This window comes from Scomber scombrus, chromosome 7, assembly GCF_963691925.1.
Source record: "Scomber scombrus chromosome 7, fScoSco1.1, whole genome shotgun sequence".
Classification (NCBI taxonomy): domain Eukaryota; kingdom Metazoa; phylum Chordata; class Actinopteri; order Scombriformes; family Scombridae; genus Scomber; species Scomber scombrus.
Genome location: NC_084976.1, coordinates 6,113,028 through 6,139,518, shown reverse-complemented (window position 1 = coordinate 6,139,518; position 26,491 = coordinate 6,113,028). Strand labels below are relative to the sequence as shown.

Here is a 26,491-nt window from a genome sequence, read left to right as displayed (position 1 = left end):
CAGTCAGTAGAGATTAAATTTAGTTGACGTTTTCAGGATGACCTTAAATCAAACACAACCACAAACATGTCAGGGATGATCTAATAAAGTCTGAAGATGTATATCCACTGTGGTGTCCAGGTGACATCATACTAAAAATTTTCATTTTCATCAATAAATTCACACACAAGTCAAACAACAAAAAAATCTATAAAAAAAAAGACAAATTACACATGTGGTGAGGATGATCTGACTGATCAATAAATGTGTGTTTAAACCTTGAATAATGTTTCAGAGAGCAGAGAGTGTAGTTTTTAGGTTTTACAACACTAATACCTACTTATCACACAATAGCATGGACTGTTTTACCTAAGACATGGAAATATAACATAGCAATAATTATTTAAATATATTTTATTTAAACTGAACAAGATCTTTATGGAACTGTGTTTCATAATTATTAGAACGATCAGTCTTCACTGCTACGTCATAAGAAGAAATCCTCATAACTACTATCTTATTAAAACTATATACTATTCATTTAACTAAAAGCCATGTAAATAGATACAGGTCAAATTTGACCCAGAGCAGCCTAAATGGACAACAATTTCTGGCATCTATACAAAAGTATAACATTTTAAAGTCTTTTCATTTTTGTGCATTTTGGACCACTTTAGGAAACATCATCAAATTTCAGAGTAAAAGACATTTGGGGTGTTTTTACAGCTGTCAAATGTCAAAACAGGTCAAATTTGACCCACGCAGTATGTAAAGGTTAAAAAACACAGACAACCCTGGCTCACTTCTTCTCAGAGATCGGTAGCTTTCCTGTAGATTGAGTGAACAAAGTGATTCAAAACTCAAAAGCAAATCAGCCAACAGTTGTAGACTTCCCTTAGCAAATAAATCAATTTATATAGCCAACAATCTAGTTCTGTAATACACGTTTCACAGGGTCCTTAATGCCACAATCACTCCACCCACATTACTATCTAACATACAGCTTAGAAATTTGACCATCCAGTATGTAACTATAAAATATTCCTTCATGTTCTGTCTTACAAAAGTCATAACAACAATCTAATAGAGCATCCTCAGATTGAAGCTGACGTGTCAAACTGTGAGAGCATTTACAGAGCAAAGTGCATGTGTGAAAGGGGCTGTTAGAGGAGCCGTATGCAAATTCGGGGCTCTTAATTAGTATCTGAGCTGCTGACAGCACTTTAGGGATTGATTCATTATTAATGGAGATACATGACATTTACACTTGTTTGTTAATATGGCCAAATGAAATCTGACCATCCCCCAGTGGTTAGTGTAGCAATCACATATTCACTTTATTTTGCTTCATGTAAACATGACGCAAGTGTAATGCTTTGCACAGTTCAAGCACAAATCCATGCAATGCCCCTTTTATATATGTTTCTTCTTCTTGATTTTTGCTGATAGAATGACCAGATGTACATGATCGGACAGTTTTTTTTTCCTGACCCCACTAATCCCTCATATCTTCATTAGTGTAGCATCAGAAATGTAGAAGAGCTGGAGGTCGGAGTCACGTTGTTGTTGGTCTGTAAAATGACTTCAGGTCTGGTCCACATCCTGTCCTGACTGCTCTTTAAGACCAGCAGCGGGAACCATCTCCCTCCGGTTCTGTGTCTGCAGCATCCGAATGAGTCAATCATTAGGCACCGCAGGAAGCCCAGCGGTCCCTGAAGAAATATGACTGTTTGCTGGTCTCCATGGAAACAGACGTCTTGTTTTGCTGCTTTGTAAGAAAATGGATCCTGCCGTTTCCATCGCCGTCACGGTCGCTGTCGCCGCCGCTCGACTCTCACTCCGACGCCCTCCCACCCACAAGCGTTCCCTCTCCTCGTCCGCTCTCGTCCGCTCATTTCTCCACGGCTGCCAAAAAGAAAAGGCCCCCGTTCATTTGACTACTTATCTATTTAGGTCATGCCTGCGAGAACAGGAGCATATTCTGGAGCTCTTGACGGGGGAGGATCAGAGAGAGGGGCTGTGACTGCAGAGAAATTAAGCCTTTAAAAGTGATGCCGTGTCTGATATTTAGAGCAACTAATGAACGGAGGAGCTGGCTCTCCCAGACAAGCAACCAGGCAGCAATTATACCAGGCAGAGGAAGTGTGCTTGGAAGGCAGGGGAAACATTACCTCACCCCAAGTGTCAAGTCTGTGTGTGTGTTTGTGGAGGTGTGTGTGTGTGTACGTGTATCTGTATGTGTCAACTCTGTGTGCTTGTGTGTGCTCGCCTGCCTGCACAGTCCAATCTCTATCTTCATCTTTCTCTCTCTCTCTGTGTGTGTGCGTATGTGCGTATGTGTGTGTGTGTGTGTGTGTGTGGTAGTCTTACAGAAACAAGCAGCATCCAGGTGCTGTTTGGTTTTTAAAGCACAGGAAGCACCTCAATAACTCACTCGGCTTCTTTATTTTTCTCCTCTAGAATCCCCGGCATCTTTTAATTACGAGCCTATTTTGGTGCTCGGCTCACACGTCTCAATGAGGAAATCATTGAAATGAATGGCTCTGGGAGGTGTGTAGTTAAAGCAATGCAAGCAGCAAAGACATAAAGAGGAGCGCTCTGAGGAGAATCTACTTTCAGATGCGTCTCTCTTTTTAGTTTTGGATATAAAAAAAGAGTCAGATCTGGCACCAGATGTTTCAAAAGCCTTAATAGACGTTCAAACAGCCTGACAAATAATCAAAGCCGTTAAACAAAAGTGAGGTTTTTCAATGTGTGGCAGCATTTGGATTGTTCACAGAAGTTGTTACAGTTGTATGCTTCAATTTTGTAGAAAGTAAAAGAGAACACAGATCATGATGAGGAACACACAGACAGTAGTTAACAGAGTGAAGAGTGTCCAAGGTAGGGAAAATAATAAGAAAATTTAAAGAATATTAAAGGAGCACCCTCGTAGCTGAGTGGTTAAAGTGCCATATACTCGCAACATCCCTAGTTTGAGTCTAGCAAGGAACCTTTATTGCATGTCATACCCATTTCTCTCTCCCCCTTGTTTCCTGTTGGCCACCAACTATCCAATAAAGCCCAATAAATAATATTTGGGGAAAAAAGAATGTTAAGTACAATTTAGATAATTCTTTAAAGCTGGAATATACCAAACATATAGTCATTTAGCCAATGCTTTACTGAAGTTGGTTCTGGTGTTCTCCAGTGATGTAGCAGAGCTTTCTTTGCTGTTTTAAGACTATTTTCAGTCTCCCACAAACTAGTCAGGTGTATCTAACGTGTCATAAATAATCATTTTCTCTGCTGTTTGCACTGCAGTAACAACCACCTTGGATAAAATACTGAAACGTTCCTCTTGGTAGTTAACAGGAGTGTACTAAAGTGCCTTGAGGAGAAATACATTAATCACAGTCTGTTTACTTAAACACCTTCATGGAGGGTGTGTTTTGAACTTTGTATGTTTATTATGTAGGATTGATATTGACTTCAAACAAACAGTATTAAATCTATTTCCTGTTCCTGTAGTTTCTGGAAACTAGACAAAATATCTAACACACACGTCCTGTATGACTGAATGAACAGCCATTGTTTCTTTTGTAAATCTAAACCATGGACAGGAAAAAGGAGGAAGTCTATAGAGTATTTACTGTAAAATCTGACTCCAGTATTTGCTTTGATGCACTTGTGTTATATAAGGCTGTCCATTCTTCACTAAGTGAAGTAAAAGTTTTTCCATGTTTCTGTGTTTCTCTGATAGAACTAAAGGCCAAATAAGGCAGCTCTGAAATGTCTTCATGATCTTGCTCTGCCCGCTAGCCTGTTAGTATTGGCAGCAAAAAGCAACACATCTTGTAGGCATGGATCATTGGCTGGCTGTGTGTGTATGTGTATGTGTATGTGTATGTGTATGCGTGCGCGCGTGTGTGTGTGTGTGTGCGCGTGTGTAGCTGGCTGACTTTCCGGCTGGCGGTCTCGCTGTCGTTGGATTATTTGGCAGACACCAGCTCGCTGGCGTGCTCGCTCTCTGGTCATCTGTGTGGGCAGGCGCGTCCTCTTTGTCCTATCCAGACCCTCCCTGTGCTCATACTGATACACACATTCATTCACACACACACACACACACACACACCCAAACACACCCAAACACAGGCTTACTCACTGTGGTGGCACAGCTACTACTGTGACCTTCTCCGTCTCTTCCTCTTTTGGCACCTTTTTCACCTCCCTCACGTCTTTCCTCCGTTCCTTCCTCTCTTCCGCCGGGGGTTCGTTCTAAAATTAGCGCAGGAGGAAGTGGAACCAGTTTAGATTACCTATATATTTGGTGCCACTTTTTTATTTTTTTTATTTGATGATCTCACCCAGGCAAACAGGTCTCATTTCCTCCAATTCAACACCTGTTATGCTCTCGCATTTCACTGCCTGGAGTGAGAATGTTCCGGTTGATCTTGTCTTTTTAAATGGCTCATCTTGTTTTTGAGCATGACAGATTCACTATATGGGCTCACCGGGGCTTCGGCATGGTCTTGGGCTCTAATATTGTGTAATTGGGAGCAACAGTACAAATTGTACTTGAGGACTTGTGGCTACAGACGTTTGATGAATCCCTGCCATTGTGTGCCTCCCTCTTGCAGAATGCGGTCATGCCCACACGGTGGAGCTGTGGGTCGTTTTTTGATCTCGCCATGTTTCACTGTCAAGGTCAAAGCCTGGTGGCACCTGCACATTCCCCCGCCCTGAATTCTTTCATCATCACACAAAGCAAAAACAACCAGCACGTATCACAATTTGAAAGAAATGCAACTTGATTTGTTCAAGTAATAAAAATGTGTTGTGTGTGTGTGTGTGTGGGGGGGGGGGTTACATTTCTGTTACTGCTGATATTTACAGTATTTCTCTGCCCTTCACAACCTGGACCCAAGTCATATTTCACAGCAGCCTCTTTCTTGATCTTTTTTTTTTTCCCTCTTTCTACTTTGAACTGTGGGTGAGGAGAGAAATATTGGTTGGTAACTAAAAGAATATTGATTTCTGTAGCCCCACCACAGCTGTCATCTAACACTATTCCAGCAGTTTTCCAGTCGTCTCCCCCCCCCCCCCCCCCCCCCCCCCCGCCCTCCCTGCAACTGCCAAAAGCCTCGGTGGCCACGTCAAAGACACCCCTACCTCTCCTCTCCTCGTCTCACATCTGTTCCTCTCTTCCTTTACATCCACGTCAATACTTATCCGTGCTACCTTCCTCTTCCTCTTCCTCTCCCCCCACAGTGGTTACTCACAGTCTGAGGCCAGTACAGCAGCTTCTCTTTCATCTTTGGATTTCAGTGTAACAGCCAGTCCAATACGCTGCACTATGCTCTTTCTCTTCCTTTTGAAGTCACACACACTAGGGGGGGAAAAAATCCAGTTTCTAAGACTGACTGGAATCTGGTGGTTTCGGGATCAGTTACGTCTTAACTCAAATGAGGTGTTTTACCTTACTTTACCGTACCTGTGCTGTTAAGGTACAAGAATGAGACGGGCAACTTTAGTATCATCCCTCACAGTAACAAACTCCACCTTAGAAAATATTGCGTGCCTCGGAGGCCGCCGCAGGACAAACACTGATCATATATTAGAGGATTTTAGCACTGCAAGGAAAGCAGCAGCCCAGAAACGAGTTATTCACTTGAAATACAAGCAGCTGCCGTGCCAGAATGATGCTGTCTTAACTTCCATAGCCTAAAACTCTATTGATCTTTCAACTACATGTATATCCCACTTTATCCAAGAGAAACTGTCTGATAAACACTTCTCTGCTGTCTGTTTGAAGCTTTTGAAAAGACTTCTAGTCATTCTTTTTTTAACTCTTCATAAATACATGTATGATCCTAAAGTTGTTGCAGACAGTGTTTTAAATCTGTCAGCAAGCCAGTTAACAAATGATCAAGAGAGGAACAAGAGATTTACAATTTACAGTTTAGAGGATATTCAGAGTGACTTACAGTAAGTGCAGCTGTAAAATAGCCCAAATAAAAAATCCTCAGGCATTAGCAGGGTAAATGGTCAGATCATTCAGAGTGTAATAAAAAGTGCTGCAGTATTAATCAAGAAAAAGGACCATATCTGGATTCTGAAGCTATGTGAAGTCAGTCGGTGTACATTCAGTATATGGCGTGTTTTAAGCGCTTGTGCCCTGCCCTGTCATTGTCTTTATTAATCCTCAAAGGTAAATATCACTTAGCACTTAAGTCATAAAGGTAAAACTATTATTGTATCAACAGTTACAACATTGTAATTCACAGTCCAGGCAGCATGCCAGAAATTTCAAAAGGACTTCCAATTAGAGCTAGGCCAATATGGCCTATCACAGATATATATCGGTATCGGCATATATGTTGTCCGATATGCACCGATATTTACATTTTATTTATATTTTATCTTTTTTTTTCTATTCACATTTAATATGTGTACATTTAGGTTTTTTTGTTTTATGTGTTTTATTATTAATAGGAATTTAGTGTTTCAGTTCATTGTGTTTATAGATAAAATAAAATATCTTGGCCTCCGTTACGTATCTTTATCAGGAGTGTTTGGTAACAAAATTGCAAAAAATGTGCACTTTATGTACATATTCTGTATATGTAAGATTATTGGCCGATTTATCGATGTAGCGAATTATCAGAAATCAAAACATTTTTACTCCCTAATATCAGTATCGGCCCCAAAAAATCCAGTATTGGTCCTACTTCCAATATGCAGTGTATCATCTTTGAAATGCCATTTAGCGTGAGAGTAGCAAATATGGTTTATTAGAAACTAGACAGGTGGATGTGCTGCAGCCAGCCAGCAGCAGCAGCGTGTAGCAGGAAGGAGCAGCCAGGTACGAACTACAGGGAAGAAAGAGGAGCCTGCAGCTTGATCACATGTGTGAGACATGATTGGATGCTTGGATCAGGTGATGATTCGCTGATGTAGCATGACTGTGCAGGTTCTGTCAAAATAGAATAAATCATACCCAGGAATGGAGATGATGACGGCAGTGATCATCACACCATCTCCACCAGGCCTCATACATGGGTAAAGTCCTGGTGAGATCAAACCTTTTGAGACAGTGAGCCCAGTTTTGCTTTCTTTTGTTCTCGCAGCATTAATAAGAAGAACGCACACATGCTGAAATTATAAATAAAAAAGGCAGATTGTCAGCTCTCTGCAATATGCCACTGTTGGCAGTCGGTAAACCAGACCAAAGTTATCTCACTCTTGTTAATCGCTTCTCACTTATTTACTCTGATTTTTGCCAGTCATCGTCCCACACAGCAACGTTATGCACAAATTCTATTCTGTGATCAGATTCTATTCTCAAATCTCTCTCTGTCTCTCATGTGGACTGTGTGAGAAGTGTGATGGGGTGTTATTTTGTTACCAAACAACATAAAACACCCCTTTCACACACGCGCCAGATTTAATGACAGTGAATAGAAGATTGTGTTTGTTACTCATTTTTATGAGGGATGACATGTTGTGACACCTGCAGCTGCCAGGTGTGTGCTGCAGCGGGTTATTTATCCTACCAGGTGTGTTCTAGTTGGTGTTTTTTGTGGGGAAGGGGTGGGTGGAGAAGGCTGCTAATCTTTTCATATTTAATCTTGGAGCAGGAAGGCCAGCTTGAAGTGGGAATTTGCTTCACTCTAGCTTTAAAACTGAGCCTGTAACAGACTCCGATGTCGGTCCGAGGACTTCAGCGTCCTGGTGGAGTTTAAGAGGTCAAGGATGTTCTCCGAGCTTTATTCTCAGCTCCGATTTTACATTTTTAGGTCCCTCTCCCCTCCTCTCCTCCTCCCCTCCTGGTCAGAGAGGCTTGTTTTGGCTGTGACAGATTGGCCGGCCCCCTCAGTCTTCTCTGGCTGCCAGTGTCTGGGCTGCTCGTGTCGGCGTGGGTCAGTAGCCGCGGGCTGTTTGTGGACGGCGAGGGGGGTGTGTGAGGGGGTGGGTGTCAGGAGGGCAGCAGACAGTTGTTATGGGGCCCTGGCGCTCTCCAGCTCTTCACTGTAACTGTAGCTCTTCACTTCTCCGCTGGCTCTCGACGCCCTCCCCTCTCCCCTCCCCTGGCCCAACCCCCCTCTCGACGATAACACCCACACGCTCCTCTCTGTCCTCCTTTTCCCTTTTGTTCTTTGTCCTCACTCTGAATCTCTCTCTTTCATTGCCTTTAGCGCTCTTTATCTCAATGTCTTTTTATTTCTCTACAGCAGCTAACCACTGCTTTTTTTAACTTTATTTGCTTCTGCTGCAGTTTCGGCACTCTTCTCGTCTTCCAGTGTCCCTGTTTCTCCTGTCGCTCACATATTCTCGGATCTTCCCTTCTTCCATCCGATCCGTCTCCCTCGGCAGTCATTCTGTGTCTTAGACGGTTCCGTCATGCGGAGCTTTGTTTAGTCGGTCAAACCAACAGTTGGCTCCATGCAACCAAATGTCTCCCTGTGGACAGTTATTCAGACAGACTCCAGTCAGTCAGTCAGTCAGTCTCTCCCCGTGGCTCAGACATCGCATGGCAACAGGCCACTGGTAGAAACACCAAGCCCATCACACCTCGTGTTTCCAGTCCGGCAGACACGCCATCTGTGCCAGATTGCACAGTTACCATGGCACAGATAAAGAAACAGTAACAAAGTAGCTTTATAGCCTATGTGTCAACAGAGAATAGAACAACATAGCTGAAGCATAATTATAAAAATCTGTCTTGGTTGTGCAGCATCTGGTGGATTATGAGAAAAACATTCAGCATATCCGTAACTGATTGTTAATAACACTGTTTAACAGTTTTGTTAGTTATCATTACACTTATAGATTTATCTTTATTAAAGATGGCATATGTTTTGCAGCCCTCAGTGTGCAATTTAACCAGGAAATAAAGATTTGCATGCATTTGTAACCACGTTTTTATGTTCACTTTACATTCCACTACACATACAATTGGGTGATATTCAATATGCATGAAGCATACACATGCACACACACACACACACACACACACACACACACACACAAATTCATACTGTAGATGTGTGTTAGCACATAAATTGCCTCTGCTGATAATGTGTGATGCACAAAGTGAAGTATTTTTCGTGCATGAGGTCACTCAAGGGCGTGTTAGTCTTTAATATAATAACGGGGCATCAAGGCTCTGTAAAATGCACAATAATTAAAGCTTCAGCCTCGTATGAATGTTTTTCACGTAATTACTGCTGTAAATCTCAGGCACACAGGAGGCGCATTCATTTGGCTCTTCATTGGGTTTCTTTTTAACCTGATTGTCCCGCTGCGCAGAAAATATCTGTTTATATATAGATAATACATTTAGAAACTCAAACGCATTAGTTTGATGAGAGGAGGCACAAATTAGTTACACCACGTATTACCCAGTGAACCAAGCCGCGCCTGTTCAACAGCGCTTATTATTTTGTCAGTTTGGTTGAATAATTTTTGAATGATTTCTGTTTGTAGGCACATAGATGGATAATGTGGTACACATTCCCCACAGTTTTGGGATTCATCTTAGTTTAACTTAACTCCTAAATATATTTGTGTTTATATTTACTCTTCTTGTTGTTTAATGTGACCAGTGACATACCAGTCCAGCATTTATAACAAATAATAACCAAGTAAAATACAAGAGAAATAACAAAAGTTGTCTTTTTCCTGCCCTCCCCTGATTATGCCAATGTCGGCACAGGATTCTGATGGCCCCTCCAGACCAGAAGGAGTTCACCCCCCAGTGTTCTCTGCCCTGCGCCAGTCCAGAGTGGTGTCATCCACCTCCGAGGAGGAAGAGGCCCTCACAGAGAAGTTCCTCAAGATCAACTGCAAGTACATCACTGATGGAAAGGTAAGATCCAGTATGAAGAAATATTAAGTCATGTGCATGTGCCAGTCTGCTTATCTGTCCCCTGCTGATCATGTGACAGAAAGAAAAACAAACCCTAAACCAGCCCGTGTGTGCCCCCAAGTCATAAAGCTAAGCATCTGAAAAACAACAGAATATTTGATCATCAGGACGGTTAGAAGAGTCTCATATATTCTCATTTTCAGAGAATTGGATGCTTAGCCGTGTGCCTCAGATGTAATGGTAATAAATGAAGGGCCACAAACTGGAATTACCCCCTAAACATGACAGATGCATTGAGAGAAAAAAGCAGTGGACTCAAAGCATGAAGCTAAAATACGTAGAGACACATCAGAGCTGCCAGCAGCAGGTACTTGACACACTTTACACTTCAAAAGATGTTAATGTGAAATAATTAGACACATTAAAATAATATTCATGCGTAAATTAAAATTCCACAGTGAAGCTTTTGCATTTTCTCTTTTCTTTTTTTGTCATTCAGAGATGTAAACCATCAATGGTAAGGGGTTAAAAGATGCTTCTTTCCAGATTCAGTATTTTGCACCAACAGTGAGCAAAAATATCAAGTACTCCACTTTAACAGCTTTAGTTGTCTGTGATGATCACTTTTAACTTTTTCTCCACTGCAAAAACATTATATACTCTCATGCTGTTTCTGTTGCTCTGACTGTGCCCTTCAATGGTATTCTCAGAAACATGACATCAGTAAGTGAATCAAATCAGCACAGTGCGTACTGTAGACACATGTGTGGGCAGATATGAATTACTCTGCAGACCAGCTCATGAAGAGAAGCGTTCTCTCCTGCTGACCGTAGTTTAATTTGTCTAATTATTCTTAATGTTGTTCAGATGGTCTATAACAGAACAATGTGCAAATCCTTAAAGTGCTGTAAACTGACTCATCCTCATTCAATGTGATATTAAATATGTATAAGTATTGTTTATAGTGAATACAAAGCTTCTTCAGAAGTGAGATAACATACAGGACATGGACTTGAATGTTATGTTTGGTACATTTAGCCTAAAGTTGCAACAATTAATGAAATAGTTGATTAACTATAGTTTGTTATTTTACAACCAAAAAGTCAAAAAATTCAAATGTTTCAGCCTCTCAAATGTGAAGATTTGATGCTTTTCTTTGATATATGTGACAGTATTTCTGACAATTCATACATTAGACTGAGGAAATAATGCAGCCATAACATGACCACTGATCAACACACACACACACACACACACACACACACACACACACACACACACACACACACACACACACACACACACACACACACACACACACACCTACCTGCTGATCAGATTGGGTGTGAGTTATGGTTGTAAGTCAGTTTTGATTCAGAGCAGGCAGGATGGCAGCAAGCTACCTGGACGTCCTGTAGTGAAATACACACAGACTCCACCCTATCACAGTTTGCCTATAAATGTGTGTGTCCAGGTATTCGTCCTGCCCTCTGACACACACCCACCCACCCACACACACACACAGAGATCCATGGTATTGAACCACTGCTGATTCACTCCCAGGGACCAAATGAAAGCACTGAAGTGGTCAGTGCTGGCAGTCAATAACTTGTACTTGATTTAGGACATTTGCGGTCTCGAATGGATTTGGCCTCAAGTTGTTTAAGTGACAGGGGTGCTTTTGATTATCTTTGGTGGTAGATAAAACACGCTAAGCTGTTCCTTCTTATTTATTGAAAGTTTTTGATGGATCTCACTGTTCCTTCCCCATCCCCATCTCCCACCTCTCCTCTCTCTCTCTCCCTCTCTCTTTTTCAGGGTGCGGTGAGCGGGGTGTTGTTGGTGACGCCCAACAACATCATGTTCGACCCTCACCGGATGGACCCACTGGTTCAGGCCCATGGGTGCGAGGAGTACGGCATCATGTGTCCTCTGGAGGAGGTGCAGTCTGCCGCCATCTACAAGGAGATCACAGACCCCAAGATCAGAGAGGCTGTGCCAGAGTAAGAGAAAACACAGATGGACTGTATAATGTGTTGTAGACCAAATCTGAATCAAAGTATTTAAAGCAGCTATAGTGTTCAGCTATAGTAGCTAACTATGACCCCAAACTCTGATTCACTCCTACGTGCAGTCTTACACAAACACTTACACTTTCCATCTTTCTTTATAATTTAATTCTATTTTTTTTTCACACTCTCGCCCTCACAAAAATGCAGCAACGTCTCTGTAAACAATGTCATTCTCTGCTGCACTCATGGTCAGATTGCATCAGCAACCAACCGAAAGTTTAATACTTGCCCCCCCCCCCATCCTCCCCACATACCAAAACTAAAAAGGAAGCAGTAATTACACCAGGGTTAATGAAGTATGCCTTCACCCTCCTACATAGCGATTGCTCACCTCTCTATGCAGTAGGAAACAGCCACTTCAGAGGATTCAGTTGCATATCCTCCCACAGATTTGTGTAATTTTTCTTTTTTTTTTTCTTTACTTGGATTGTTTTTGCTGTTGTTTTCCGAGCCAAATTTATGCAAGGATGGAATATGGTGTATCATTACGAGCCCTGTGGAGTCTTTGTTTTTTCTTCTTGTGGCAGCAGGGTCTGGGCAGGGCTGTATTTAGCTGGTTGAGTGTTGCCCCATGGAACAGTTATTGTGCTGGCAAGTGACTGTTTTCTGTGCCAGGCCCAGCTGTTTTCTCAGCTGTGGTTCATTGTCTGTGTCTCCTCTCTCTCTCCCGCTGTCTCTCTCTCTCTCTCACTCTTGACCTCCCTCCCCTCCCTCTCTCTCTCTAAACACACAGCTGAGCAACAAGTGCCTGCAGGATGTGATTCTCTGAAGTGTGCAGGCTGTGTACAAGTGTTTAGACTGTTACATTTGATGTCAGTAGAGAAAGAAATAGAAAGTTCTCTTTTCAGTTTGCACGCAACACCAATTTATTCCCTCATACGGTGAGATCTGGGATGTGTTGTATAATAATTAAAGTGGTTGCTAAGCAGCTCACAACTGCAGTAGATGAGCATAATTTATTAGATAAGTTTCTGTCTGGGTTGTGCCTGCTGCACTCAACAGAAATGACTCCAATGATACCATGATGCAGGGTGACACAGCAGAATATTTGCTGCTGGTGCTGTTGGGTGTCAGTGCAGCTTTTGATGCTGTGGAACATCCATATCTTGGTTGAGAGACTTGGACAGTGGGTGGGTATGTCTGGGTCAGCCCTGCAGTGGTTCTCCTCCTACTACTCTGATAGGAATTTTGCAGTTTCTGTTGACAACTTCGCCTCCTCATCTGAAGCTCTCGGCCCTTGGTCCTGTTCTGTTTGCCTTGTACAAGCTTCCATTTGGACAGATAATCTGTCTTTTTCTCTGATAGAGGCATTTGTAGGTCACAGCCCTCTTCGTTGATACATGAATAAGGTCGATTTTGTTTTGAAGGAGCCAACACGTGTGATTTCATTTGATCTATGTTGTTCAGATCATGTTTAATCTTTTGAGTTTTGCTCGACAGTTTGTTGAATAATGATGGGCAGAATGGGAGCATGAGTAGCAAAAATGTGTGACATTTTAGGTCATTTAAGGTTTTGCTTATTGTTACCTTGTAGATGTTTAAATCAGAGTTTGTGCCGAGTTTGACGCTAAAAAGCTGTTTTCACATTTAATTTGGTATTAAAATACCAAACACACTGCTTTTACTGCAAAAAACCCAGCCCAGGTCAAATTAAAATGAAGCTCTCATCAAGTAAAAGCATGCACTTAATGCTTTCACTGATGGATTATTCATCAAAATGTGGCCGATCTGCTTAAAAATTGCATCCCTACATGGAATATACAGTCAGTACACTTTTGTGGAGCATGTAAGGAAAGGTCAAATCATCCAACGTGAAATTCACAGAGGTAGTACAAATATTCTTATATTATTGGTAGAGTTGCATGTGTCTTAGTTCTTCTCTTCCGTATTTCCAGTGACCTGGAGCCTCTGCCAGTTGAGAGACATCCCTCCCAGAAGGATCCAGAGCAGCGTCTAAGAGAGCCGGGGGCCAACGACAGCGGCAGCACGGCCCCCCGCAGCACTGAGGGCTCCATCTCAGAAGACGTCTTCACCGAGTCGGAACTGTCCCCCATTCGGGAGGAAGAGCAAGCGTCTAGCGAGGATCTCCGTCTGGACAAGTCCTCTGGCGCTTCTACAGAGTCTGTGCAGACCGTGACCCAGGTGGAGGCCACCGGCTCCCAGGCCTCGGGCAGCGCCCACGGCTCAGCTAGCCAGCCGGACGAGCCTGCTGCTGCGAAAGCCTCTGCCACAGCAGAGGACAATGCACCAGAAACTGCCACAGAAAAAGATAGCCAGTCCCCCATGGGATCCAAGCAGCACAGTGTAGAGAAGCCACCAAGCACAGCCACTACCACCACCAGCAGCACCACTAGCCAGGCCCAGGGTCCCAGCAGCAGCACCTCTCGCCCAGGGTCCCAAAGCTCAGCCACCGCCGGTGCCACAGACACCCCCTCCGTCTCAGCCTGTCCTCAGGAGGATGCCAAGGAGGGGACCGAGGTCTCCAAAACGGACACTATGCAACAAGGGAAGGAGGAGAATGTAGAACAGACGCAAAAGGACGGCAAACAGAACTCTGCAGAGGGTAAAGATGTATACTCAGTAACAGTTAGAAAACACATTGTAGAAATACAGGTGTAATTTGACCTAATGTTTTCATTAATCTGCAGTTCTACATCCATATTCTTCAGAGAAGTATCAAAGTGATGTTTTTCCTCCTGTATGGCTGCTCCAGAGTCAGTTCTCTCATGTTAGTTCTTGATAACCTTTCCATTTCCACTCTGCCTCGGTGCTAGTAATTGGAATATAAAGACGAAGGGAAATCGCAGCCTCTCTGTTGTTATCAGCTTGGCGAAGCTAGCCGGGCTTTATGGGGCTTTATGCGGCTCTTTGATCCATGGCTCTGGTGGTCTGGGCCACTCCTCCGGGCGATAAGCTAAAGCCTATCAAACACAATGCCGCAAACACACCTAACGCCCAAAGGGGAAAACACAGTGACGATTAAACCCCAACATCAAAACACTTTCTGAGACAACATTCACAGAGGTGTCATTTATATTTTACATTCTGCTCCGGTTTTTCAGACAAATGCTAAATTCCACAAAGCCTAGAATAAAGGCATTTTTTGTGTTTCATTGCCATGTTTGACATTTAAGGAGCATACCGATAGATTTAGATGTTTAACCCTGCAGAGCAGAGGTAGTAAGATGGTTTGTTTTTGGTTTCTGATCATGCCAACATTTGGCCCATCACACACTGAATTCAAAGACACTGTTACATGTCAAACATCCAAAAGAAAAACACATATCATTACTGTACTATTATATATTTCAGATAACATATATATTTTAAATGCAACATTTTGCATAAATGGTACACCGAACTGGAGAAGAAAGAAATGCTCTGATCCTAAACTTTTTCCCTTATGTCCAGGGTTTCTACAAGTAACTGGCTAATTAATCAACTAATTTAGAGCTTTTTATCATTAGAAAATACCTTGCTTAAGGGTACATCAGTGGTGGTAATGAGGAAGGAGCATGCACTGCTTATTCACTTTATTGCCAAGATTTATCCTGCAGGTTTGGGTATTGAACCGGTGACCTTCCAGACAGGCTGCTTCTTTAATCGCTACCCTTCAAGCCACTGCTTGTCCCAAATAAATATCCTTCTAGTCACACAGTTCCACAACTGTGCTATCCTCACTTACCTTCATGGAACCACTACATTGTTCATTGTTCATTGTTCACATACCTCACTATAACCAACTTTGCTGAATAACATTTTTAATGGCACAGTTTTGCACCAACTTGCACATAGAAAGATTTTTCTAAAGCCCCTGGCTTAAAAATCCAGCACAGGACACACACAAACTTGAAATTGTTTGAATATGTTTGAAAACTTTTATCCTTCAAGTTCAGCTTTAATGAGTTCATTCATCCAAAAACTCTAGGGGCCGATTTCCCGGACAGGCATGAAGTCTAGTCCAAGACTAGACTTGTTTCTCAGTGGATATTTTCACAGAATATTGTCTTCAGTCTAGGAGTAGTCTTAATCTCTGTCTGAGAAACTGGATCTAAATGTTTGCCTTAGCCTTTAATAAAAATCCATATGCTAATTTAAATTAATCTGCCTACTTGAGCTCATGTGATCCTACGTTAAATTAGTAAGTGCTAAGGATAGCTGGGGAATTCCTAAGCTTTTAAATTCTGTGAATGTAGCACATTAAAGTGGACTGTTTTCAAATCACACAAGTCAATGCCTCCTTAAACGCACCAGCAAGAAGTTTTAAAGAAGCCCCTTCTCTCAACTTTATTACTCCACAGTGACAATGTTGACCATGATGGATAACTTACTGTATCTCTAACGAGATAATGTTCACTTTACTGGAATGAATGGAAAGTAGTGACTGCCTTCCAGTAAACAAGGTGTGCTCTGGGAAAAGGCTGGTAAAATATATGTAATTAGTATTTAATAGGCTAAAACATGAAAAACATGGTTGGCACAGCTTTTGTCTTGTTATCTGACAGTGCCCTCAGTCTGTCACACTAACCGCTTCACTTTGTGCCATATAATCCACTGTATCTGGTCACATAGTTGTGATTCCAAATACAAATTCTCTCCACAGAAAGAAACAGTCCACGACAGTCGGAGAGAGATTTATTGTTTTCTCCCCGGCAATTATTGTCATACAGTGAGCCAGGCTGCAAAAGCATTTCTAATTCAGAGACATCTCAGCAGGGCTGCCCTTTATTCTGTGCACATTAGCACAGCCCACACAAGTAACAGCAGCAACTTCAAAAAACAAGCTACATTAAGATCAAATTAATGCATTTTGAAAATTGAATTTGTCCCACTGAGCTGCACTGTCTAAGCAGATTAAAATTGTTTGGTCTGTCATTATTGCCATTATGTTGTGCTGCCCGACCAGGAGCTGACAACATGTGCCAGTGTAATGTCACTGACAGAGATTTCTTTCAGCTTCCCGAGGCTGCAACCTTACAACAGGCCATTGATAATGTACCATTGGCAGGAGGCTTGGTGCTACTATCAATTATAGTGTGCAACTCATTTATTTCTGTCATCTGTTGTGTTTCTGGAACAAAATGACTAATGCAAGCTGAAGTACAAAGCAAATAAAAGTAGGTCACATAAATAAAACAAGTATCACGAAGGGAATACATAAGTACAGTTAGTCTAGAAGATGACATTTGAGACAGGACAAAATTCTTATCTTATTGTGGTAGATCTCAATCTATATTGCATGCTTATGGTAGCTATAAAATAACATACTCATTTGACTATGTGATCATTTCCTTTTTCAGGTACAGGGTCTGGAGAGAGGCTGAAGCACCGCACTCACAAGTTTTTGTGTCTGCGGGTTGGGAAACCCATGAAGAAGACGTTTATTTCCAACGCCAGCGCATCCATGCAGCAGTATGCTCAGCAGGGCAAGAAGCACGAGTACTGGTTTGCTGTGCCGCAGGAGAGGTCAGTACCTCCCCTACATCTTCTACTAACCAACTCACTGTGGGATGAATGCATTTGAACAGTGGGATAGATGACATGGTGAAAAATATGATCACAATGTTTTCCATATTGATCAATATCGGTATTCATCACAATATATATAATTTAATAATGTTGCCATTTGAAGAGCATCCTGATAATCCTGACTGAAGAAACCAGAGGATTCATTAGTTAAACTTTAGAATATAATTTACTAGCATAAAAAAATAGAATAACATAATGTAAACATTTAACTTTGCAAAAATAGCCTGGTTTAGACTATACTTTTGATAAAAGAAAATATATGACATTTAAATGATTGCATTTAGGGTTAGGGTTAACATGATGTAAATAAAATTCAATGCTGTGACTACTATCATATCATATTCATTTGGCAGGGCAGAAAAACATCTCATATGTTTGAAGAGGTTCAGCCAGAACAAAAATAGTTAACATCTGGCACAAAATAAATTCATAAGATATTAATTAGGTTCTGGTTTTACAGCTCTTAAATATTTTAGAGGTAAAAATCTGAGTTAAAAGTGCAAAGCTGTTATCCAGCCACTATGCTACAACTTTTATATATATTCAGTATATATTCTACTTTAACCTCTTGACTTATCTTACTAGGTAATTTTGTGCTTCACATTTGCGAGTTTTCTTTATAAAACAACACTAGTGTTAGCAGGTAACTAGCCTTTTGTTGCTACTCTGTTTACTAGCTTCAAGCTTCACCTAGCTTAGCAGTTGGCTTTTCATAGTCGCAGTCAAAGCAACCTTGTTAAAACAATGGTGTTGCAGACAGGATATTTCTAATAGCAAAATGTGTCCATGGCTTAGAGCAGTTGTTCTCGGCCAACATTATTTTAGACGTGACTCCAGGTAGTCATAGTCCTGCTAATGATAATGCTCGTGTAGCCTTGTCAATTGGGACAAAAAAATGTATTCTGACTGGCTGTCAGGTTTATGTCTGCTGAAGTTTATCATCAATATCATTTTATTGTAGTCCTGTATTGAGATTGTTTTTTGATAGCCTACATAAGAAATCATAAAACGTATTGTATGGAAGAGCATTTAAAATGGAAAACAATAAAGCAGTATACTTTTGTTTTTAATAAAAGCTGCAAGGACTTGAATTTATAAGATCCTAAGACATTCGTAACACCAGAAAAAGTCAGCTGAGTTTCTCTAGCCGTTTTAATATTTGAAACCAATCAAATATGCATTCTTTGTCAGGTCTGACTCCCATCGTGGCTTCTGCCCATCTCCCTGTGCTGCCTCTGCCAGACAGCAAAATGATTTATTATTCATTCACTCTGCAGGGAAACAGACACACACTTTATTCCTGCACGGGGGCACAGACACACACACACACACACACACACAACCCATGTTAAAAGTAAGGATTTCCTAAAGCTAGATCTCTGTGTGGTCTCTCCCAAGCTCATGTTTTTCCAAATGTATTTTCGAAAGATTGAACTTCTTCTGACCTGTACTGATATGTGTAATGTTTTGAATCAACTGAACTGAAAATAGTCTTGGCTTGTTTATGCCTTTTTTTAAAGTTGGATTGCCCAGTCTGGATGTATAGTTGCCAATTCAGCAGTAGTCATATTTATAGTAGAGCACACATTCACACATTGCAAGAAATGTGTGCTTTCACACTAGTTATGTAATATGTTTGTGAAAACATAGAATTAATCTCAACTGTGCTAATAACTTGTGTTGATATGTTACTTTTATCATTTGGGTATGATCTAGAATTGATTGGACACAGCAGAGTCATTGGTTTATGACTCCATCACATTGCTATGACTTTATTTACTGTATCCTTTTAAAGACAACCAGATATAAGCTGTTTTCACACATGAACTCTGCACAATGTCTGGAAATTCAGATCCAGACATTTTCCAGAGTTGCCCTTTCACACAGCACACAGCAGGAGAATTTCCATGTCAGAGGCCTACTGGAAATACTGTTTGGTTTAGGCGAAGGGTGAGGAGGAAGGACATGAGCCAAAAAGTATGCTACGGTTATAATTCAGCATTTTTAAGCTTTTCATCTGAAATAAAACAGCTTTTATTTTACAAGAAATCACAGGAAATCATCTCTCACATTTGTGTTAGCTTTCCAGTGGAGTGTTCAGGTCAGAACACTGCAGTTTAGTTCACAGCTGTGTTTATCATCCACTAGTCACATGTGTTAAATAGCAGTTGTGGAAGAGAGGGGAGTTGCCTGCTGGAATTCAAAGACATCATAATTAAGTTTATGTTCTGCTGCTTCAACAGTTGGTTGATAAATATTACTCGTACCGTCTACCTTACTGCCAGATTTTGTCGCACTTAGGGTAGCGAGCAGTTATAGCTCACTCACTCAGTGTGAATTCACTGCAGTATTCACACATGGGCTCAGTTGGACATTACACAGACTTTGTATTAGGGAGCTGGCAGAGTAAAGTCTTTTTAATGTCCGGTTCAACTGATTTGGACTTTTCCGCTCACACATACAGTTCCTCTGGGTAACATCCAGAACATTTCAGGATTGCAGTGCATGTGTGAAAGGGACAAAAATGGAAATAATTTAATGAGGTGATTTGACCAACCAAACCTCGAGTTGCACAACACCTCCTCTGTTTTCAGTGCATGTCTATGGTTTTAAAGCAGCAACACACACGGTGCTTTCTCAAGCTGCTAATCACATTTGAATCAGACAAATAGCCACGTCCTTTTTGTTGGTCACGGTGCCATAAATGCATCTTGGTTATGCAACGTCTTGAGTGCTGGAGTGCAGCAATAACACTGAAATCCCCCCCTCCCTTTTTTCATTTTTCAATATGAACTTCAGGGCAATCTTGCTTGTTAAAGCTTTGTTGTTTTCATCCACAGGTTGCGTAGCTACAGCATCTCCCACCTGGATATCAGAATTAGCCATGATGCCAGCTGCTCTTGGGGATAATAGCTTGGGGACATGTCAGATTCAAAGCTTGTATTAAAAGACGGGACTTGTACATGTTACTACTCATTATTTTGACACTTGTCTTTCTCTGTGCTGCGAGCATGCAGAAGTGTGTAGTAGGAGTGATCATAAACTGGCAACGCAGCGGCTCATACTGCTTTTCTTCAGACATTGCTAGACTCTGTAGCTTGACCTAGATGGGAGGCGACCCGCATGATGTGTCTTTAAGAGCCCTGGCGATAGTGTGGGAAGAAAGGGAGGCTATTGAATGAGCCATACACAACCCATGACTCTAAATACAGCTCAACCCACTGCGTCTGCCACAGCTCTTTCATGTTCACCGGCCGTAGCAACATTACGCAAGCTGCGTTCTGTATTTGTTTGTGACTTTTTTTTTAAGAGCTTTGTCATACTATCATATCACATCCTAAACTGTTTACATGGTGGACATGAAAAGGCTTATGTTACATGACTGGCCAGCAGGGGCATGGGGGGAGGTGCAAACCTGAAGTTACAGCATAAGAGCAAAAAGGGGAGATGCTTCTCATCATTACCACACGACTACCCTTTTTTAAAGAAACTGTCCAGTCACTGTGCATCACATTAAAGTGGCTCTAATCAATATTGTCCTCTCAACAATGACTCAAATGATTTCAAAACAACTACTTGTCGGTTGTGCTGAGCATGGGAAACAATCAAAAGTCAAAAAAGCTTTCTCACTATGAAAGATGTCTCAAAAGTCTCTTTTTATTAGATTACGTGACTCAGCACAAAGACAAACAGACTTTTCAGCAGAGTCACTGAAGGAGGCATCTGTGCCAATTCATGTTGACATGTTGCTCAATTTTGGACTTTAGCTCAAAACACTTGGCTTAATATTCTAAAGATGCTGAATGATGTAATGCGGATGATAGTTTTTGTACAAAATGTATACAGTAATTAGTAAACCAGGCTTTTTATCTCATAACTTTGCCTGTGTCTCTCCTCCTAGGTCGGACCACCTCTATGTGTTTTTCATGCAGTGGAGCCCAGATATGTACGGTGAGGGGGTCAGGGGGATGGGACAAGAGCCCGGGTTTATGGTTGTCAAGAAGAACGAGGTGTCAGAAACCGCCGAGGACGAGCCAATCACTGACCTCAATGTCAAGGAGTGGGAGGTAAGGTCGACTCGACTCAAACTCTTCCCTCACCTCGCCACAAGTGCACCTGTTGTGTTGTCTCGAACCAGTCCTCACAGTCATGGATTAAATATAATTCTCCACTACGGATTAATCCATAACTCGTGAAACAAGATTCTTATGTGGTGTATCGTTAACTTTATCATTATATGTTAGATTACATGTTAAAACAATTGTGTTAAGTTGCTTTCATTTTGCAGTGCATAGTGTAAATGTATTGTGATGATCTTGGTTTTCTTAATCCATTGAATTGTGTCAAACCTTAGTTGTGTATTCTGCTTCTGTATTTTGCATTTGTGTGTCCCACTACATTTCTTGATTTGATGATTTTGTGAACTTTAAATCACGTGTAAGGTGTGTGAATATTTGCTTTGCTTGGAAATGCGCTTCTCTACCCTTCCAACCAAAGTGTTTTGCATGTTTGTGTAAATGTTTACTCTTCTCAGTCAGTGTATTGTAGAATCATCACGTTGTGTGACTGTCACTATTGTTGGTCAGCATTTGGCAACCGGTTTTGCTGAATGGCAAAAGGCTAACATCATAATGAGTTGCTCAACATATGCAGGGAATGTAAACATTGAGCAACTACACTTTTTTTGTTTTTTTTGTTTTCTTTGTTTATGAACATGAAATCCCCAAACCCCACATGGCGCTGATATTTAATTTTTTGGTTCTTTTTGTCAAACAGACATCTCAAAGTGTCTTTTGTTACAGAATGTGGAAGTGAGACTAGGAAGTATAGATAAAGGTTGTCCATCTGGATTTACAGCTCTGTTGAGTGCACACTGGCAGACCGTGCAGAGCGGAGGAGATTTAGTTAAATGAGATTGTTTACGTGCTTGTGGATAATGAAAAGGATGCATTCATTCTACAAAGAAGAAATTGATACGGTGGAAGCAGTGGCCTGGATTTAAAATTTTAATGTAAATGAATGATGTAGGAAACAAAGTGGACTGATTTGTTTGTCTCCGGACTTTTGGCAAACACAGGCTGCATGATCCATTACATTTGAATAAGTAAATAGGAACCTGCTGCTTTACTTTGTCCTGTTGACCATACATGAATCCTAAGCAGCAGCTTTTTTTCCGTGGAGTTTCAAATATCAAAATAGGAAGAGATTTCTCTAACAAATATACTTTAACAAAAAAAGACTTTTAATTATCTTATTTAATCTTTTAATTATTCATTTTTAACTTTCCCCTCCTTTTTGTTACTCTGGCACAATGTCAAAGAATCCATTAGAAGATCCACAGCATGAGCTAGTGGTGTTACTGTATCTTTAAATCCTCGCTGTTATGGGGTGGGATCATCTTTTTTTTCCACCAATAGAGAGGTGGTTTCCCTCCTGCCCCGCGTTGTCATTGGATTTCAGCAATGTCATACAAACCACCAGTGTAAAGACCCCACTGGAAAAAAAAAATGTTTCTATTTTAGTGAAGCAGGCTGCCAGGCTACAAACCAACTCCGTCTCGGGGCTACACAGGGAGAACTTACAGGATCTGTAATGACACTTCCCAGCCTCAACCTCGCCCAGAAAGCAAGACATGTTTTCTAGGAGGGCGAAGGACCCAGAAAAACGGCTGACCCCTAAGTATACCTGTGTATGTTCCTTACATGTAGTTCATGTTTTCAGTCTCCGCAGATGTAAAGTCTTATTGTTATTGTTGTTATTATTATTAGCAAAGCCGCGCTAGCAAAGCTAACTAGCCTGCTAGCCCTTTTAGCCGGTCCGGTCTAGTTCAGTGACTGAGGTTAAACAAAGTGGCCACTATCCGGCTTACTATTTGACAGTCAGGACACAGCCCTTATCTGTTGTGTGTCCTCTTAGCACCGTGTTTTAGGGTGTGTGTGTTTGTGTGTGTGTCTCTGTGAGCTGTGTGAAAGTTTCCAGAGCAAGGTGGCAGGTTAAAACATGCAGCCGGTGCACCAGTTTCTTTAACGTTATGTTACATTAACAGATATTTTCCAGAGTTAGCAGATATCATAATGATAATATCAACCCTCGCTTACATGATTGTCAATTAGCTACGGTGCTTTATTTACTTCACCGGTCACCTCCAACCGCTGACCTTTTTGTTGACATTGATTTCAAAAGATAAAAGCCCATTGGAAATGTCTTGTTAGCTTAGCCGTTGGCGGGGGACAAGTCTACTAAAGGTGGAGAGAGTCTCAGATGCATTTCTTATGAGGGCTGTATTCACTCTCTCTGCTGCATTATTAAGAGCTGTAGAAAAAGGCAGCCTCTTTATAAAAAAATAAATAAAAAAAGTTGCTTTACTCCAGTAGCAAAAAACGTGAGTAAAAGATCCCAGCTGTTTAAAAGAAAGGCATCTTTGCTCAGAGAGTGTTAGTTTAACAAGACTGCTGTCAGAAGACCAAATAATTAATGGATGTAGTTAGTGTGTGTGTGTGTGTGTGTGTGTGTGTGTGTGTGTGTGTGTGTGTGTGTGTGTGTGTGTGTGTGTGTGTGTGTTGTGTGTGAGAGAGAGTAAGAGAGAGAGAGAGAGAGAGAGAGTGTGTGTGTTTGTTTATCACATGCACAAGGCTCCAAATATCTATTCAGTGCTGAGACACGGTGGACTATTATACGCCAACGTTTGAACAGTGGCAGAACAGAAGCAGTATCTCTCAGTGTGCAGCGTGGGGTGTAACTTTGTTGGAATGAAGCCATGCTTAGTTGGTCATTGTGTTGCTCTGTCTGGGTTGTAGTTTTTGTGGATTGTTGCTGCTACCAAACAGAGTTGTTTACTGTCTGTGGACTTGGCATGGCGAGTGTTGTTGTATCGCTCAGATCCGCGCTGTTTTTCTGCCGTGCGTTCCTGTATCAGAACTCCCATGAATTGTATTTTGTATAGTTTTTTTTGCATAGGTTGGAGAAAAATAAGGTTACCTGTCCTTTAATTGCTGTTGTTTCTTTGGTCTGCGGGTTAGATTCTCACAAAATAAGCTCAAATCCAAATCCAGTGTGAAGTTCTGGACAGCATCAACTGGTGATCATTTTAAACATATTACACAAACATGCAAAACGACTGAGTGCCCTTCTCTAATCTTTTCAAATTTGGCCTCAAGCCAAGTTCTTTAAATCTTTGAATCATAATACTTAGTGCTCCTAATACTTTCCAAAATGGCATCCCTTTCTTCCCCATGGCCAGCTATAGAACTTACAGAGTTTTATGTACCACCTGTTCCTGTCTTTGTACTACCAGGTAGTGTCTCTGACGGAGTACCACCGTCGGATTGATGCTCTAAACAGTGAGGATCTGCGCTCACTCTGCAAACGACTCCAGGTGCCCTGACAGCCCTGTCTGCCCCCTCCACCCGCCCTCCTCCGTCCACACCAACATGGCCTCCTATAGGCTACATACTGCAGGCTTTTATCAGCTACTGCTGTTGCATACTATCCTCAAAAACAACCCCCCCATACCCCCGCCATTGCTTTAAATAAATGCTGTTGGTTAAGTAGGTTTCACGAGTTTTTTGGCTCACAAAACTTATTTAAGATTTGTTAGGCTTAATTTGGCATAACGTCCCATAGTGTTCATTGAGAACATTTTTTATCACTTCATTACAGTGATGAGGATTGCATGTGACAGCAGCCTTATCTCCATGTGTCAGGCTTTCCTTCTTAGCCCCGCTCTTATGACATTTTTAGTGCTTTAACCCTCTAAATTAGTCTGGTTAACTTGTAAGGTAGTTATTAGGTGTTGGTGCCAGCTATAGACTCTATGTAGGCTTTACATAGATCACACAGAAATTGGTGCTTCCATATGAAATTCCCCTCTTTTTTTTTTCTTAAAAGGAAAAGCTGTCTTTGATGCTCAAATGGGCTGTATGTAAGGAATGTGGCCTGCATGAAGACTCAACAAGAGACAGTTAAAGCATTGAAAAAGAAAAAAAAAGACTGTGTCAGTGAAAGGGTGGAAGTAAGACTCCCCTGACAGGTGAATGATGTTTTCTGAGGACAATGCAGCCTTATTTGAATGAGCTCTGAAACATGAGAGCATCCCAGCCACCAGCGGGCGAAGCGCTTCACAATCGGCCTCTGTTATCGAGAAAGATAAATAACCCAAACAGTCGGCCCGGTCAGAGAAAATGTCAAACAGTGCAGCGCAAATTATTCATTGGGTCGATTTCCTATGCACTCTGCATTCTCTTCTCCCAGGCTGTCTTTGCCCACTCTCCACAGCTCCACAGCCAAACCTATCCTAGTTATCTGGCATTGGAGAGTGGCAGGAAAATATTCAGCTGTCATCATCAAATTGTTGTATTTATCAGCATGATGCTAGAAAACACTGCGTTTCTATCGTTTTTGGCAGGAAAACTGCTGGATTCAAAACACACAGATGTTAAAATGCGAGCTTTTTGCTGCTCAGGTTAAGCTAAGGTTAAATTCTAGTTTCCTCACGTTACTCTTCTCTCATCCCCGCCTTTATCCTATACCTGTTTAGCTGAACCTCCTCAGCTTTTCAGGAATTCATTAGTTACCACAACAGTTCCTCACTCAGTGTAAACATACTACCAGCCTAGCTCTGTTTCAGCTTGTAGCTTGTTAGGTGGTACAGCTTCACACAGCCTAACTAGTTTAACCTGTTGTTTTAGCACAATATCAAGCCAATCAAAATAGTAGGATTGTGGACTTCTAGCCAAAATTGAACCTTCCAGTAGCAGTGCTTTCTTGGGAGCTCAAGTTCAACCACTCCTTTGTCAGTCTTACACGCCATCTCTGACAGTCGTTTGTACTTGTAGATCACCACCAAGGAAGAGGTGAACTCCAAGCATGGCTCGACATCCGTCAAGACTGAGCTGGAGCCCGAAACGTTCAAACCCAACCTCAGAGAACCCAGTGACCTCCTGGAGGCCGACCAGATAGAGAAGGTAAGACGCTTTCTGCACAAACCTGTTCCGCTGCACGTGATTTACGTAAAATGTGTACATTTTTTTCACCCAAGATGTTGACTTTGCCTGTCAGACTT

At 41.6% G+C, this 26,491-nt stretch overlaps 1 protein-coding gene across 3 annotated transcripts in view; it reads left to right on the top strand.

The window, feature by feature from the left end:
- Nucleotides 1-26,491, top strand: part of oxr1a (oxidation resistance 1a) — a 64,051-nt gene that overhangs the window by 33,262 nt on the left and 4,298 nt on the right. The window contains exons 5-11 of one of the 3 annotated variants that reach the window (XM_062421930.1): nucleotides 9,677-9,829; nucleotides 11,648-11,832; nucleotides 13,797-14,464; nucleotides 17,202-17,367; nucleotides 21,332-21,497; nucleotides 24,725-24,805; nucleotides 26,265-26,393. In XM_062421930.1, the coding sequence (XP_062277914.1) occupies nucleotides 9,677-9,829; nucleotides 11,648-11,832; nucleotides 13,797-14,464; nucleotides 17,202-17,367; nucleotides 21,332-21,497; nucleotides 24,725-24,805; nucleotides 26,265-26,393 (1,548 nt within the window). Of the gene's footprint in view, nucleotides 1-9,676; nucleotides 9,830-11,647; nucleotides 11,833-13,796; nucleotides 14,465-17,201; nucleotides 17,368-21,331; nucleotides 21,498-21,530; nucleotides 23,120-24,724; nucleotides 24,806-26,264; nucleotides 26,394-26,491 lie in introns of those variants that run through there. The other 2 variants (XM_062421931.1, XM_062421932.1) reach the window with 2 other exon arrangements.